At 34.2% G+C, this 17,986-nt stretch overlaps 1 protein-coding gene across 1 annotated transcript; it reads right to left on the bottom strand.

Moving 5' to 3' along the window:
- Positions 1–9,849: 9,849 nt before the first annotated feature.
- LOC133872521 (protein CNGC15b-like) lies at positions 9,850–16,409 on the bottom strand. The gene is made up of 8 exons (XM_062310047.1): positions 16,154–16,409; positions 15,596–15,671; positions 14,833–15,379; positions 13,695–13,907; positions 13,092–13,384; positions 12,600–12,711; positions 11,752–11,988; positions 9,850–10,752 (listed from the first exon to the last, which is right to left on the bottom strand). The coding sequence occupies exons 2-8, from the start codon at positions 15,622–15,624 to the stop codon at positions 10,051–10,053; spliced, it is 2,133 nt and encodes a 710-aa protein (XP_062166031.1). The 5' UTR covers positions 15,625–15,671; positions 16,154–16,409; the 3' UTR covers positions 9,850–10,050.
- Positions 16,410–17,986: the final 1,577 nt, after the last annotated feature.

Below are 17,986 nucleotides of genomic sequence, written 5' to 3'. Positions count from 1 at the left end.
TACTAGTAAAAAGTCGGTTAAAAGGAGGCCACATTAATGTAATTAATGCTTCTAGCAACAAATTTGTCCTTCACATGCAAGAAGACTACTTCTGTAACACCCCGGTCCCATATTGGGAAGAGATGAATAGTTCACAGAGTGAGTAGTTTATAAAGATACTCATGGGTGTTAAGTCCCACATTGCCTAGTTACTAGGTGAAACTGGGCTTTATAATGAATTCTTAGAAAAGCTTCAAATTGACTAGTCATTTTGGAGTGATAGCGCAGATGTGGTTAACGCTTTTCCTTTGGTCGTTATAAATGGTATCAGAGCCACCTAGTAACGCCAGGTCATGTGGTACTGGAGCACCGCATGACATGGCCCTGACGGGGACGTCAGGGGTTTAAGGGGGGGAGTTTGTAACACCCCGGTCCCATATTGGGAAGAGATGAATAGTTCACAGAGTGAGTAGTTTATAAAGATACTCATGGGTGTTAAGTCTCACATTGCCTAGTTACTAGGTGAAACTGGGCTTTATAATGGATTCTTAGAAAAGCTTCAAATTGACTAGTCATTTTGGAGTGATAGCGCAGATGTGGCTAGCGCTTTTCCTTGGGTCGTTATAACTTCTTTAGGAGAAAAAAAGTACACACGTGCCTGGATGAATTTAAGTCAAATCAACTAAATTATGTTGATTAAGGGTCCGTTTGGGTTTGCGATTTCAAAAAGTGCGATTTAAAATAACGATTTTAAAATGTGCGATTTGAAAAAAGTGATTTTTAAAAACGCAGTTAAGCGTTTGGCAAAATCACAGTTTAGCCTTTAAAATCGCGAATTTACCTTTTAAAATTCTGCGTTTTCAAAAAAGCACCATCTTATCTGCGATTTGAAAAAGCAGATTTTCTGCGTTTTCAAATCGCAATTTTTAAAAACGCAGTTTCCAAACGATCTATGTTTAGCGATTTGATTTAAAATCGCACTTATTGTCTACGAAATCGCAATCCCAAACGCACCCTAACTTTGACATATTATCACTAAGTGAGGATTCATGTCCACAAGACACCTTCATGTATGCATGACTTTTCTTATTCTACTATTCTACTTGAGATATGTTTTATTTTTGAAAATGATTAAAGATTGTTAGAAAGAAGAAAAATTTGTAGATCATGCCAAAATACATTGTTATCCTACAACTCAAATTCTCTATTTTCCTCCTCTCATGTTGCTTCCTTTTACTGGGTAAACAAAAACAAAAAGTTTCTTCCACTTTCTTCTTTAGTTTGCAGCTACTAAAATTTTCTTCACTCACTTTTATTTCACACAAAATAAGGAGTCATACTTTATATATACACTAGTAAATAGTCGGTTAAAATGAGGTCACCTTAATACAATTAATGCTTCCAGCAACAAATTTATTCTTCACATGCATAAGACTATTTCTTTAGGGAAAAAAAAAAATACACACACGTCTTGATGGATTTAAGTCAAATCAATAAAATTGTCATGATTAACTTTGACATATTATCACTAAATGAAGATTCATATCCACAAAACACCTTCATGCATGCAAGACTTTTCCTATTTTTCATGAAATGTGTTTTATTTTTTAAAATGATTGAAGATTATTAGAAAGAAGAAAAATTTGTAGGTCATGCCAAAATTCCTTGTTATGCCGCAGCTCAAATTCTCTCTTCTTTTTTCTCTCTTTTCCTCCTCTTGTGTTGCTTCCTTTTGCTGGGTAAACAAAAATATAATTTTTCTTCCTCTTTCTTCTCTAGTGTGTAGCTACTGAAACTTTCTTCACTCACTTTTATTTCACACAAAATAATGAGCCATGCTTTATATACATACATACTAGTAAAGAGTCAGTTAAAAGAAGGTCACCTTAATACAATTAATGCTTCTAGACAATCACTTTCTTGCAAGTGAAGGACAAATTTGTTGCTGGAAGCATTAATTGCATTAAAGTGTACTCCTTTTAACCGACTCTTTACTAGTATGTATATGATTTTGAAAATCTTTCTAACAATCTCCAATCATTTTCAAAAGTGAAACACATCTTAAGTAGAATATGAAAAGTCTTGCATACATGAAGGCCACTTCAATGCAATTAATGCTTATAGCAACAAATTTGCCATTCATGTGCAAGAAAATTCCTTCTTTAGGAGAAAAAAAAAATACCCACGTGACTTGATAGAATTAAGTCAAATCAACAATATTATCTTGATTACCTTTGACACATTATTATTAAGTAAAGATCCAGTGTAACACCTTCATAGTTATGCTTAGAAAAAATTTGACCAAGGTCTTGAGTCTAAAACTAAGAACCAATGTCATTAGACCTAGTAATTAGCTTAATAAAGATTGGATCACGCCCTTTAAATGAGATCATGGAAAAATAATTGATTTCATAAATTAATGATTAATTTATAACATATGTCATATAGAACAATATGAAATAAAACCTTAATTATAATCTTAATGCAACATGACCTCTTTTAATTATTTACATTAACTACCTTCAATCATGTTTAATTAAAGATAACCCTTGTTAATTAAATTTCCTTGGTATCACCAATCACTCCATGCATATGACCACCTTGGTAAAAAGAAAAGAAAACTTTGTATGGGTTGGACTAGTTAATAGGAGAAATTTTTCTATATTTGGAGGAGCATGGCTTCTTTTTTACTTCCCCAAAGTAAGGAAGCTTGTTCCCTGCCCTTCAATCTCCCATTTCACACGACCCACTCATCCATTTTCACCTTATCTACTCTTTCATTTTCCTCACACTCTCATCCACTTTCAATAGCTCATCCTACTCCTTTTTCATTACAGAAGCTCTTTGAGTTCTGGTGTGATTTACCTTAAATTTGTAAGTAATCCATCATCTCCTCTTTCAAGCTATAATTTATATTACGCTTTAACTTGTATGTCATATTTTACTTGGGTATTTAAAACCATGCAATGTCATACTTAAACTTAGATGAGAAATTTTGCTTAAATAGTATAAATATTTGCTTAAACCATGAAAATGTGACTACGTTATTTTACTAGGTAACTTAATCCATATAATGTTAAATTTATTTTTATGCCATGAAAACACAAGTTAAGAAGACCTCATAAAAGCATGTGTTATAACCAAGCCTATATACCTTATGCATTATTTTCTTAAATCACATCTACCTTATCTTAAATGACCAAGAGTTTTGTAAATAGCTAAGTGTATGAATATATGAACACCACCTTACTCTAATGAAAATTTCATGATGACCCTTTAATAGCCTTTTTTTTTTCATGAAAATGACATAGGATCCCATACCAAAAGCCCATAGTTGTATAATGATGTGAAAAGTGATTTTAAAAATGAATAATGAGTATATATTTCAGACTAGGTCATGAACTTTTATAACAAAAAAAAAAAAAAAAAAAAAACTTACAAAATGGTTCTTTTGAATGGAAAATATTTCTAAACATTAACACTTAGAATGATGTTAAAACTATTTTAAGGAAATATGTTATTTCTCATATATGGCATCAAGAAAAGCTTTGATTTAAATCTATTAATAAAAAATGTAAGTCCATGATATGTTTGAGTGGGTAATTAATTCAAAAACTTATTAAGTGAATAGCTTTAGATGTGTTTTGTGTCAATGAGCCAAGTAGGCTAAGTGAAGAGCACTAGTTTAAACCCATTTAGTAAGTTATGGGCCTTAGTGCTTAACCTAGTTAAGAGGATGTCCAAATGGGTCATTCTTGACCCAAACCCCCGTAAAAACAATTTTGAGATTCTTTTGAAAGAAAAAGATACATAAATTTTTCTAAGTGAAATTTCAAAACTAATCCCACTTGGGTTTCTTTATTCAAAGAATACAAAAATATTAATAAAATAAGTGAGATTAAAATGAAATATATTTTTGAAAATAATAACTTAATTTCCGACCTAGTCCAAAAAAAGAAAAAGAAAAATCTATTTTAATAGGGGGAAAGGTCAAGAAGGTTGTGTAAGGGAATAAGAACTCCTAATTAGGGTCTTTGAGTATCTAACTCTGGGCTAACCTAGATGAACCTTATTGTTCAGGTCTTAGCAGATCCTTACCTACCTAACCTTTACCGCAGTAGCGAGGTATTCCTTGCCCCTTCCAAATGCATTTCAATTCTAAATATTATCACTTTCGTATTATACATGTTATGATAAATTACTTTGAAAGTTTAATTACCATGCAAAGTAATGTTTAATTATTACCTTAAATATTTTAATGACATGTCCTTGTTATGGCATTTATCACAATTTGTTAGTGCTTTATATTCTTTTTTTAAATGTCATCATATGATTTAAAAGTTCATGGCATCAGAATGATTCATAACTAAGTTGTCACTCAAAAGTGGGTACAAATGTTCAGTATCGAAATGATGATTTCAAATGAGGAAAGCTTCTATTTTAATAATTTTTCCCAAATGAATAAAATTTTCCATTTATGAAAAGTTTCTAAATAACTAAAGTTTTACGTAAAGAAATGGCACCATTTTCACATGCTAAGTTATATGATTATTGAAAGTTTAAGGAAGTAAATAATAAGCATGTATAAGGTGGAACCACATTATGTAAATGAAGGTTTTAAGACATTTGGCCTAAGGAAAAGTTAATAGTATAGTACCAGATTAGGGTAGAGTGCACCACATTGAAGTTATAGTTACGTAATGGTATGTCTATCATTAAGTTGTCATGCTAAGTGCATCAAGAAGTTAATCAGTTGGTTATGGCATATCCGCAGCCATGGTGTTGTCTGATCCTCAAAGGTTGGATCGCACAACCTCATGCATACCAGGCGTAATTGTATGCAAGGCCAGATGGGTAAAACTACAAAGGATATGATGTTTAAATTATTAAGAAGTTTACATCTTATTTCAGTGTTACAAGTTTTTCTTACGACGACTACTTTTTACTTATGTTGCTATTTGTCTCCCCTCAACCAACCATTTTAATTCGATTGAGAAGTATTACTTACTGAGCATTTAGCTTAACCCTTACTTTCTCCTCATTTTCAGTTTTGAGGCAAATGGGTAGGTGATTGGGAATGCTTAGGCTTTTGGGGGTTATCATATCATCCACTATATTACTTTTATTGCATTTATATTCTGTCAAACTATGTTTTATGTTAGTGCATCGAGCACAGACCAAAAAAAAAAATAGATCACTTAACTTATTAAGTTGTGTTATTATGTACTCTTTATGCTAAGAACTTATGTTTCCGCAAAAATATTATTTTCTCATAGCATGCATAGTAGTAGTTGACAAGTGTTCTAGCGTCCTAATAAGTAACATTTATTGGAGATTGTTATTAAGATTTTTTTTTTAAAAAAAAAAAAATTATATATAGTTTTATCTTGGGAATTGTTCTTTGTAAAATATTAAAAAGCCTTGAAAGAAGAGAGTCACATATGAGAAAGTGAGAAGAAAATGAAAACATTTATTAATGTTAACTCACATCAAGATATTGCTTTAAAGCAATGTTTGGTTGTATGTATTAATATTATGGCGTGTGTGCTTGGTGTGTGCTATAGGACATTAGTGCCTCTTTTATGGCGCCTTCGTGATGCATTTAGCACGAAGCATCCGAGCAATGAAATCATGATCATTAAATTTTAAACGGTTGTAATTTTGTGATTTAGTGGTTTGATATAGATTGTAGGATGCTTATAAGTAAGATTTAACAGTTGAATTTTCTTATCATTAGTAATATCAACTTAAAGATTAAATCAATTGAAATTTAACGGTTGAAACTACGTAATCATTACTAATAAGTATGATATAGATCAAATTATCATTATTTATAAATGCGATCTAACGATCAAAATTAAGTCCCTTAGCATATGAGAAACTTGTTTTTTTTATTTCTTTATTTCTTTCTTTCTTTTTTAAGAAAAAAAAAAGGCATATGAAAAATACATGCTTTTTTTTTTTCTTTTTCCCTTTTTTTAATACAATTTCAACAAAATATTTTAATGCTATTAAAAATGTATGTATATATTTCTCACGTGCATATATATAAAAAGATACATAACTTAATTTTTAGGCCGAATATATATATATATATACTTAACTATGTATAAATATTTAACCATAACTAAATAATTATTCTAACTATATATTAATGTATAAATTTGTAACTAGAAGTAGAGAGGGGGGCTATAGCTATTACGAGTCCCCATCGTTTCATCCCTTCATTGGAGGAAGTTCCTCTAGCTCATTTTGATGGAAAACTATGTCCAATCTAATGTGCGCCAATTGGACAGAATTAGCAACGGCAAATATATATATATATATATATATATATATATATATATATAGTTTATTTTTTCAATTTTTTGAAAGTTTTTCCAACAATACAGTACAGTATTAGCAACTATATTGTGTTGCAAATGCCAGTAATAGGAAATCAACGACATAATTATCTTTTTATTTTTATCAATTCTTATTATTCTTTTCCATAACGAAAATTTCTAAAATTCTATTTCACGTTACTAAAAATGATTTTACTTCGCACGCAAAAGCAACGCGAATATGCTGTGTTCTCAAGAATATGCTTGTGCTTTTTCTTTTTCTTTTTCTTTTTTTTTTCTTTTTATTATTATTATTATTATTAAAACTTATTTTCCTTAAGCCACCTTTCTTGTACTTATATTTTAATAAATAGGAAAAAATCATATTTATCCCATAAATTTTTATTTGATTTGAATTTATTTAAGTTTTGAGTTTTTAATTTTAAGAACATAAACAATTCTCAAGTTTTGCCTAAATTTTAAATATGTCACTTGACCACTTTTTCGTCAAAATGAATAATTTGTCATACATCACATGTGTCTCAATTAATACCCTAGCGTTCATATCAATACCTAATATTAATGTCATATCTTTAAGCGACAAATCATTTATAAAAAAATAAAAATAAAAACAAAAACCATGTTCTTATCATCTTAATCTCCTAGATATGTAGCGTTAGAGGAAAAACAATTAACTTTGAAGTTGAGATAGAAATTGGCGTATCAAATAAGACATACATGGCAAGTATAAAACTGTTAACTTTGACGATAAAGTGTTGAAAGGATCAATTTAACACTTGAGTAAAACTTAAGAGCCTTATTCTTAAAATTAAAAACTCAAAGAACTAAAATCAAATAATTTGAAAATTTAGGGATTAAATATGATTTTTTTTTTCCTAATAAATATGTATTTTTCTTTTTCTGTTTTTTTCCTTTGTTTTTCACTTGTATGCGTGTAAAGTGTAAACTGTAGGCACTTGGCAGTGCCGCGTTTTCTCTTTTCCGTTTCTTTTTCAAGATTTATCATGCTTTATTTATTTATTTACTTTTAAGATATACCATTACCATGCTCCACCCATCTGATAATTAGCCAGGCCCATTAGTCAAATTGGGCCCACACCTGCTGACTAGCTAAAGAGTTTTTCCAGTGTCACAGTGACAGTGGGCCCTGTGAAGGCAGGAGGAATTGGACAGGAGAGAGAGAGGGAGAGACTCAGAGACAGACAAACAGAGAGAGAGAGAGAGTTTTGTGATTCAGAGAAATATTTTGGTTTCCTCCTTTGTTGACCTTGTTACACTTTTTGGATGCTATGATATGTTCCAGTTCCACCCTCATCACTCTGCCTACCACCCTTTTTGCTTTGCATCTCAAGAAAACCTAACCTGATTCCCTTTCTTAATAATATTCATCTCCAAGCATGCATGAAATTGAAAAGGAAAAATGTATTAATTTCCCCCTGTTGGAGGGAATTAAGGCTTCAAAAAGTGCTCTGAAAGTATGATTACTTCATTTGAAAAATGGAGCACAGCCATATGATTTGTTCCCCTTCAATGGTTTCTCACCCATAAAAGAAAAACATCTTTTCCTTATCTTAAACAATTTTAGACAATGTAATTATAAAGAGAAGAAAAGAAAACTCAGTCACTCAGTTATTTAGTCTATAGATACAGTAAAACAACCTTTGGACTGATCTGTATTGTTTATATATATAATACCATCTGTCTTGAGTTTCAAGTCAAAAAACTATGAAGTTCAAATGAATCATTGAGCTCACAATTATCTTCTTTTATTGGTCTAACACTAAGGAAAAAGAAACCAAGTGAAAAACATGTGCACACAGTACTCATGCCACAATGTGACTGGAGAAGCATCATTGCTCCAACTTCATTGAAGAGTATGACAAGCATGTCAAAAGGTCTTACAGTCAACTACATTTGACTATCCATCACCTCATTATTCTTGTTTTATCAACAAAAATTTGGGTTTCTCTCATGTGTTAAGAGTCTTAGAGACATGTCTTAATAGAGTTTTTTTTTTTCCTTTTTTTATTGTTAGGAAAACTCCACTTAACCTCCTAAAAATTCACCACTTTTGCAATGGTCCTCCCAAAATTCAAAAACTCTCAATTTAGTATATTAAACTTTCAATTTTTTGCAATTTCATCCCTCCGTTAGAATTTTCCGTCAAATCCTAACGGAGCGGTGAGAAATTTTCAAAATACTCTCATTTTTTTTTTATATATAAAAAAATTAATTTTAATTTAAGAGTAATTTTGTAATTTTATAAATTTAACATGGGTATAAGGGTTATTTTACCGTTTAACTGTCTGACTAACGGGAGGGGTGAGATTGCAAAAGGTGAAGTTTCTCCTTTATTGTTCAAGTATCAAACAATTTCGTTTTTTCTTTCTTTCAACATGATTTTATAATAGTTTTACCAAATAATAGATCTAGAATATTTTGTGTTTGGTATTCAAATTAGTAATATGTATGATTAAAACTATAAATTTTTAACACTTTCTCACAACAACCAAAAAAATTGGCCTGTTCTTTAGATGGGTTGTTGTTACCATTGCTTATATTATTATGTATAAGCCATATTTAGTGGCAATAATTCTATAATAAAGGGGTTAATTAGTTGTTGATTTGAATCGTTAAGGGTTGAAGCTGTAGAATTGCAATATTATATATAAAAGGAGTTGTTAATGATATTCAGGCTTGAGAAGTACTATCTGATGAATGTCATAAGGTTAATGAAATATAATTTCAATATTATTTTATTTTGAAAAATAATGCAAATTATGGTTTTGCAAAAACTTACAAGAGAATTAGATGGGTAATCGTAGTCCTAATTGCCTGCTTATGAGCCACTCTCCTGGGCCGAAATCTAATGGACCCAAACCCGGCCCTACAACCACATGCTCTGTTTTGGGGTGTGATGCTTCTTGCAGGGGAATTATTTATACAAAAATATTTTTCATGGTAGAAGTCTACATCATAACATCAAGGTATATAGTATCTCATTTTCGCAAGAGCCCCCATCCATTTCGGTTTCCATGTCTACCATCCATGCTATCTCTGGGATGCTCTTTGTGCTTATGGGTTTGATGAGAAGGATTATGATGTTAGGATCCAATAAGTTTTACTTAAAGACTTGTAAGATTTGGTATTAGAATTATCACAGCGTCGAATTCGGGATCGGACGTAACTTGTCAAGTGAGGGGTTAACTTATAGGTTTGATTAAAATGTCTTAGTATTATGTTTGAGTATAGTGTTAAGTTATTGAATACTGTAAGGTGAGTGGAGTTGTTGAAAGAGAAAATGATACTATCATGTTAGTGTCAATGGAATGGGTCGTCGTGGACGTCGGTTGCGAAGCGTAGTGGTATATTATGATCCTAAATGTCCCACATTGATTAAATACAATCTTAACCTTATGTATATAAGCTCTTGGGCACTTTTTCCTTGCAAGCCCGTTTTCAAAGGCGATATCATTTCATAAAACCACCGATACTACAATATAAAATGAGAAAACAGAACCTAGAATACCATAAAAGACTTATATTCTTCATAATCTAACAATGGCTAAGCAACAAAACCTACATAATAACAATCAATGGAAATGCTCAAGTACTGAGGAATTGCCATAAATTTATTGCTCTAACCTGCAGAATAGTAAGCTAACATAAAACATAACTAAACATATATACACTGATTCAGCTCTTGCCAGGGTACAAGGACTTTACTTCATCTATCTTCAACAGTAAAATTGGGTTCAACCGGCTTCTGTAATGAGCTTAGGATGTCATAGTCCGATGCACACTGCTTGCTTCCACCTCTCCTTGTGCTTGCTGCCAGTTTTGCTGCATATCTGGTAAACTCTGATGAGCTGTGCGGCGGCAACGACGCGCTCTCTTGCAGTGCAGATGCAGGCATGGAGGCCATTAGACTCTCCATCTTCTTGAGCTCAGCTGCCTCTTTCCGTCTCTTATATCGAAACCAGCCAGCTTGTATAAAGCAAGCAGCCCATGTCCTCCATTGGTGCGAGTGAAATCTAAATGTGTGCCTGAGTTGCTTGCTGTGTAGCCTTCGGAACTGAGCCGCTACAAACTTTAAGTCCTCAGCAATGAGAGCAAAAGCTTCAACTTCTGTGATGGCTTCCACCGTGCGTGTAGATGAGGGAAGCACAACATTGGGACGAGGGTCCAGGGCCCAGGTTAGCAACTCCTCACCACAGAAGTCACCTGGGCCAATGCAGCTTGAATTGAAGAAACCTGTGCGGCCGCCATTGGTGGTGTAAGAATCTAAGTGGCCTCGGACAATGAAAAGCATCTCATTTACAGGATCACCCTCACGAACTAGGCAAGTTCCTGGAGTACATAGGGAAGGTTTCAGCCTTTCACAAATGGCGTCTAGCATCCTATCATCCATCTGATCAAAGAGTGGAACCTGTTTCAGAAGAAGATCTAATGGTTAAATTGTTCAAAAAAGGAAGAGAAAAAGCGACCACTCTGATGATAATTGCTGTACTATGGCATTTAACAAGATCTAATGGCTACTGTATGCAAACTAGCTTGGGGATCTACTGTGTATAATCTTTGGAGATTTAGAAATGATGTGAAGTTTGGTAATAGTCTGTGTTCTGAAAAAAAACTCCTACAGAAAATCTCTTGGGAGGTGATGACTCACATGGTAAGTAAGGGGAAGTATACAGAAAGTGTAGAGAATGTTTCCCTATGTTCTAATTGGGGAATTTCTCAAAATTCCAGTTTGAGATGTTTTTTGTTTGCAGCTGAATTGTCCTGTAGCTGGTTGGCTTTGATTTTTTGGGGACCAGATTTGTTTTGAGTCTCCAGATACTTGTTGCTGTTTGTTGGTTTGTCTGGCAGGATTGTTTTTTAGGCTGGGAGCTTTACAGTTCTGTAGAAGTAGCCAGCTTTGCTGTGGGGGGAGCTATGAGAAGGCTGCAGGTTTTTTGTTCGTGTGTTGTTTTAGCTGGTTTCTTTTCTTTTGTTTCTTGGGTTTAGTTTGTTGATATATAGAATTTTAATCTCAGAAGACTGAAATTTGCTTCTGTATATGTTGTATGGATTGTTGGGAGAGGTGTTGGTTGTAACAAGATGCTTGTTACCATCTGGAGTTCTAGCAGGTTTCTGCTAGAGAGACATTGTATTCTCGTGTTGTTAAAACATTTTCATTCATCCAAAAGATATAGTATGACATTTAGGTGCTATCTGAAGCAAGGAAAAATACACCACATCCAAGGAGTTTATGTGAATTTACAGCACATATTGTACTCTGACCAGAAAAGTGAATATTTGTTTTCAATTAGCACTTTAGCAAATTAGGTGTAAGAAATACATTTGGTTAATCAAATTGAACTTAACTTGTTGAGAAGTTCACAATATTGATTCATCAATGGAAAAGATAGAAGAAACAAAAGCTTACTTGTCGAACTAAATCAAGACAGAGGTGGCGTTTGATATCTCGTCTGAGATCCATTGGAAGGTCTTTCAGAATAGCTTCCTCATCAACTCCCCGAGTTGCAACCCATCTGTATTGATCATACCTTCGCACGCTCTGCTTCAAATCACGCGGTAGCTGCCTGTGATGCATCCATTGTTCTGTATCTGTCCTCCTGATCCTCCACTCTTCCAGTCGCACTGTGGTGGATTGGAGGTATGTCTGTTTATAAAATAAAAATGGTGCAAGAGTTTTTTTAATAATTTTGAAACAGAAAGTGCATGAATAGCTACAAGGGAGGATGTGATTCTGATACTATGAAGTATGAGTTACAGTAGCTTAAGTGAATAGCTTAATGAACATTTTAATAGAAGTGAAAGAAGACAGTGAATTCCAATGACTAAAGAGTATGTTATTTAGTAGACTGCTAATGACTATCATACAACGCATGGCAGTGAAAATCAGCGATTGTTTTTCTTTTCACAAGTACTGATTCAATGGTTGAATTGTACTGCCACGTCATCTCAGTTGTATGATAGTCGAATAACAGTTTACTAATAGCATTACTCATGATGAAATACTCTCTCAACCCTTTACAAACTTTAGTGAAAACAAGAAGGAATAATATTATTGTGGAATAATTCAACAGAAAATCAAAGAAAACACGAAATAATTTGCACATAGCATCTTCTAAGAACTTGTATGAACTTCCCAGAGAAAACCTGAAAATTTATTTAGTTGTGAAACTCTGATGACGCCTAACACAAGCAGTACAAATCCTATTCTAAACATGATTTTTGGCCTGGAGGCCCTTTTCCTGCAACTAGACTTACCTGCATGTTCCCTATAAGCAGAGCAAAAAGCACCAATCCAAGAATCGCAATCATAACAGCAAAATTTATTTCTCCAATATAAGTGCTTGTGAAGAGATTCTGTCCCAAAGAGCTGCAATATTTGATAAGTAATTGGTTAGACTATGAAGTACTGGAGTGTGAATTCCATTTGCTGAGAGCAAATAATAAGTCAAGGATTTACCAAATAGACATAAAGCCATTTTATATTGCAATTTGTAGCACATAAAGATAAATCTATCATGTTTCTGATAGCATCTGAGATGAATCTATCACTAAACAAATTCCAATTCACCCTAAGAATTTCAAAAGATCAGGTTGCCGGAATTTTCTTGTCTTGACTGGCATTGATCCTCTCTCTCTTGAGAGTTCCATTTGGAAGGATGGTAGTACCTTCAAGTAATAGGGAGTAACATAATAGAACAGTTTGCAGTTTCACCCTGTAAGGTGTAGTCCAGCGAAAGAGATAATTACCTTAGATTTCTCAGGCCCCACCAAAGACAGTAGTAGTATTTGTTCAAGAAACTTGAGGCTGCAACTCTAAAAGTCAATGCATCACCATAAATGCCAAACTGAAAGAAGTCACTTTTTGCACCACATAAACTTGAGATATTGCTTGTTTTGAACCAAGCAGTTCTCATAGGGTTATTCACTCGACGGCATTCAAAGAACCAATGTTGGCAATCTTGGTGTTGAAGACTACAAACTTTCTCCCAACATTCTTGTTGTCGTTGAACAGATAAGAGGTACCAACAGGATCCTAAAACCTTTTCAAAGAAACAGAAAGAACAAAGTGGAGTCAAATTACATGTAGCTTGAACTAATGATCATTAGCAACCAACCCCAAAATAAAAAAGAAAAAGAAAAATAGAATCAGAAGTTACTTCTGATTTCAATCCGTCACAAATACAAGCTAATCAAGCTCAAAAGAAATCCCAAACTCGGTTTCCAATAAAGTATTAGTAGGATAAATCTTTTTGATTACGCAGATTTATTTAAAATATTTTCACATGTACAGAAACTTATTGAATGCTTCACGATTTTCTGTGCAGGAAGTGATCTATGAGAGTATCTTACATGACTTGCCAACATATACAGCATCAGATTATATGCTGCTCCAGCCCATGCTGTTTCCATCACAACCCCATTGGTCTTGACAATTTGATATGAGAGGGGAAAGATAAGATATAGCCTCGAAAGGTACTGGAAAAAGATAAGGAAGCGAAGAACAATACTTGAAGGGGTCATTTCCGAATCTCTTATACTTGGGATTGCGACCCAAATCAACACCTGCCATAACATGAAAGTGAAACTGACACAAGTTCATAGCAGAGACTAATGAATCTACTGAGCATTCTCTAAATTGTGACATTGTAAGTTTAACTAAGCAAGGGGCAATATAAAAGGAAAGAAATTCTCAAATCCTGTACAACTAAATCAGAAGAGGACTAATAATGTCCTTTTCACACAGTACAATTGGATATATCCTATCCCCACTTAAACTTCCTTGACCAGGATGGGCAATTCCCCTTCAAAAAAAAATAGGCCTGTTTGCTCCTTAGCTCCTTCTAAATGCAGAGGAACATGTATGGCAGAAGAACTCATTGAGAATACACATGTGAGTATAAAAAAGCCAAGTCTCACATTAGATAGATGTCACACTCACACAATATAATTGGGCTCAATCTCACAGGCTTTAGTTTTTTAGTTGAATGGTATTCCAACATATTAAATTATGATTTTACCAGAACATTCTCCAAGACATCAATCTCTCTAACAAGTGGTATTAGAGCCAATGGTAGTGTGTGGTATGATGGATGATCATGGTCCTTTTCGTAGTTGGAGCGATTCTCACCCTCACTTAACCTTCCTCCTCCCAAGGTGGGCAATTCCCCTTCAAACAAATAGGCCTTTATGCACCTTCTGAATGCAGAGGAACATATATGGCAGAAGAAAAGAATTCTGAGAATGATAACAGGCTGGGGTTGAAGTGACTTTTGTAAGGTTGCAAGTTCTGTTTTCTTCTCTTTCTCTATTTCTTGGCAATGAAGTGGAGAGCATATGCAGGGTGTGGATAAGAAGGCAGGAGAAGTTGGAGCAGTTAAATTATGAAGACGCACAGATTTAAACTAAACAAGCAGGTGAAGCAGAATTAAAATATCCATATATTGATAATTCTTGAAAACATAAAAATTATCTTGAACTACCTACATACCTGTGGTAGGGGTACGGCTGCAATAAGATCAAGCCAAAAGTCTTTATGACGGTATCTTGAAGCGATCTTTGAAGGGTCAATAACAAGCTCTCCTCTCCCAAATACTCGAGAGGAAGGAGCAACATAAGCCGTCCGAAACCGAACAAAAATCTGAACAATGTAAAAGGCATCAACCAGTGACCGAATGACTGTGAGGGCTACTTCAAGGGGTAGAGTAACATCAATGCACATCTCTTCCTTAACCACTGGTAAGTAAAAAAACAGTGGATCCACGAAAAGAGAAATCAAACAGGCCAGTAAGAAGAATTTGTTCCATTTGCTTACAACAGGTCCCCGAGGATCCAATATTATCTTCTCCACCACATCATAATCCTCAGAGAAGACTCTGGAAAGTTCTCCCCTATCAAAGGACTTGCCTCTTGCATCTTTCTCAGACCTCTTCGTGCACAGATCAGGCGTCTGTTTACCATTGATCTTACAGGTTTGCCTTAAGAAATGACTGTTTTTGGGTGGTGTGCAGTATGCAGTTTCAAGATCATCTTGAAATCTGTAAGTCCAAAGAATTATGGATTTCAAAGAATGAACAGTAGCAAATTATCTACAGTTGATTACATCAGTAAATGCTATAACTACATGAAACGAGGAATTTTGCATTGAAGCACAATAACATACAGCAATAGATTTATGAACAAAAACGAATTGTACCAAAATAATACTATTAGTTGAATGTCATGGCCCTTGCTAGAGGAGTTGGAAGACAAACCTTACAGATCCTGATCTACCAAAAGCCATAGCATTTGAGACACAGAAGAGATGTGACTTCAAGGAGTAGATTTGATCTGCCATGAAAATATTCCGTGTTACCATATTTATCAGAGTATTAGTCACCACACAACTATGGCTTCCAGAACTCAACCGCATGAGTCAAGCAACTTTTCCGTACAGCCTTGTTAAGAATCATGTGAAAGGAAAAGTATAACCCATGTCTTCTTTTTCTTTTTCTTTTTTTGCAAGTAATAAAACTGCCATATCTTGTTTCATATATAAAGTGCAAATAAAACTGTGAGTTTCATCACTTTAGCTAACAAGTTGCCAGACAATTAATGTCTTGGTTCCTGTCTCGTAGAACCAAAAAAGGAAGCTATTTGTCTCATTTTTCAGAGGAATTGTAAAGTAACCCCAGAACCAGAAGCAATTACAAAGAACAGAAAAGACAGTAATCATGCGGCTCTAGAGGGAAGCAGGAGGAGGAGGGTGGCAAATCACAAAGAACAGAAAAGAACCTCCAGAACAATTCCAGAAGACAGACGTGAAAACTTACAATCCGGGTTTGCTGAAAATTCTCTAGCTCCATCTGTGCTCCTCTCATCAGCCAAAAGATTAAACACATAACATTCACTGTTTGGGTGGGAAGGTTAGAGAGTGTGAAGCTCGTGGAACTTATAACTTCACATAAAGAAACAGAAAAATACAGGTGAAGGTATATGGGGAGTACGAGGCACTTCGCACAGTAACCAACTATTTCCAGTTTATTCTTATTTTATATGCTTCGACCGCAGAAAAATGACGTACATCAACTACCAATCTGTAGAACAATTCGGCAAATGAAATGATAGAAAAAGGGTTATATTTATCTTCAGACTCCAGCTCACGGGGACCCACATAGAGTTGAAAAAATTGAGAATCTTGACCAATAGCATATCAAGACCTGTTGAATTAAGGACCTCTTTGTCACCATTTCCCGACAGACGAGGGAATCGTATTTCGAAAAACAAGATATGGGTCACTGCTCGTTGACTTTGATCTTCAAAGTCCACCCCGTGTGGATATATATGCGCCATTGCCTCCCCTTTCAGTCCATTAATTTCCTGCGACTTCTTTTCTCGAACAAAGGTTACTATTTTGGGTCATAAATCATGTCTGGAGTCTGGGGCTCTCTTACTGCACAAAGCTTGACTAATTATCTTTATTTCTGGAATTCCCTTCTTCCCCTTCCCCTTCCCCTTCCCCTTATTAAGCCATGGATACATCCGCTAAGTCTTGGACATGCCAGACTGCAGAGAGTCGGTTGCCATATATTATGCTATACTTTCTCACGCGGGAATGGGATTCGTCGGTGTTAAAAGTCTCGCATTGCGGAGATATGTGTTGGTCGTGAACTTTATAACTCTTGAGCAAACATCTTCCTTTAAAATGTCTTTTTGTGAAAGAGTAAGACTCAACGAATTTTATCATGGTATCATAGCTTCAAGGCCTTGGACAATATTAGACCTTCCCTACCGTTGTACACGTGTTTGGATAATAGTGTCAAACGTGAAGAGGTGTATTAAAAGTCTCACATTGTTAAAATATGCCTGAGTTGTGAGCTTTATAAATCTTAAATAAACCTCTTCTCTTAAAGTGTATTTTATAAAATAATAAGATTCAATGGACTTTATTAATCGGTGCTTTAATTACCTTTGGACTTGATGACTCGTGGGTTGAACGTTAGCCACTTGAGGCTAGCATTCTAGAACACTTTCTAGGCAGCCCAAACCAGTGGTAATTCGAGCAATAACGTGAGACGTATTTATGGAAACAAGTTTAGAGTAGTACACTTAATTATTTGCTTAGAACTCCTTTATATTTGTTGTCAAAATTATTATGGTAGGGATTTATTGGAACGTCACGATCTTCACGAAGGCTCTGTTTTTGCCAGTAGGTTGACAAGGACATGTCCATGGTCACAGGAATTCATGATCTTCCCTCATAATTTTACAGCTGTATTAACTCCAACAAACAACTGCTACCGCCACAGCAATTAGTAATTACCAGTTCCTTAGGTGGCCTGCATTGAAGATGGAACTCGGAATGCACCGGGACGGCTGGATCAATTTTGAGGCATAAGGCGAAGGCCGAAAAGTTTAAGTGATGCAATTTTTTTTATATTTATATATTAATTAAATAAAATTTATTTTAATATTTATATTATATTTTTTTATTTAATATGTTAATTAGAGCACTTTCTTCTATTTGCATGTAAAATATATTTTAAAACTTTTTTTTTTTTTATATATAACTTATTAGATATAGAATGACTTATTTATTAATTCAAAGACATGAAATAATAAGATTTAAAGAAAAATAAAAAGAAAAATGGAAATAAGTTATATAA

This window comes from Alnus glutinosa, chromosome 7 (assembly GCF_958979055.1).
Source record: "Alnus glutinosa chromosome 7, dhAlnGlut1.1, whole genome shotgun sequence".
NCBI classification, from domain to species: domain Eukaryota; kingdom Viridiplantae; phylum Streptophyta; class Magnoliopsida; order Fagales; family Betulaceae; genus Alnus; species Alnus glutinosa.
Note: the sequence above shows the minus strand (reverse complement) of the source record. Positions and strands in the feature narration are given on the sequence as shown.

Coding starts and splice junctions, on each gene's coding strand:
- LOC133872521 (XM_062310047.1), bottom strand. CDS start 15,624: ATGGCTTTTGGTAGATCAGGATCTGTAAG. Junction 12,712..13,091: donor TGGGGCCTGAGAAATCTAAG/GTAATTATCTCT, acceptor CAAATATTGCAG/CTCTTTGGGACAGAATCTCT. Junction 10,753..11,751: donor GTCTTGATTTAGTTCGACAA/GTAAGCTTTTGT, acceptor CTTCTGAAACAG/GTTCCACTCTTTGATCAGAT.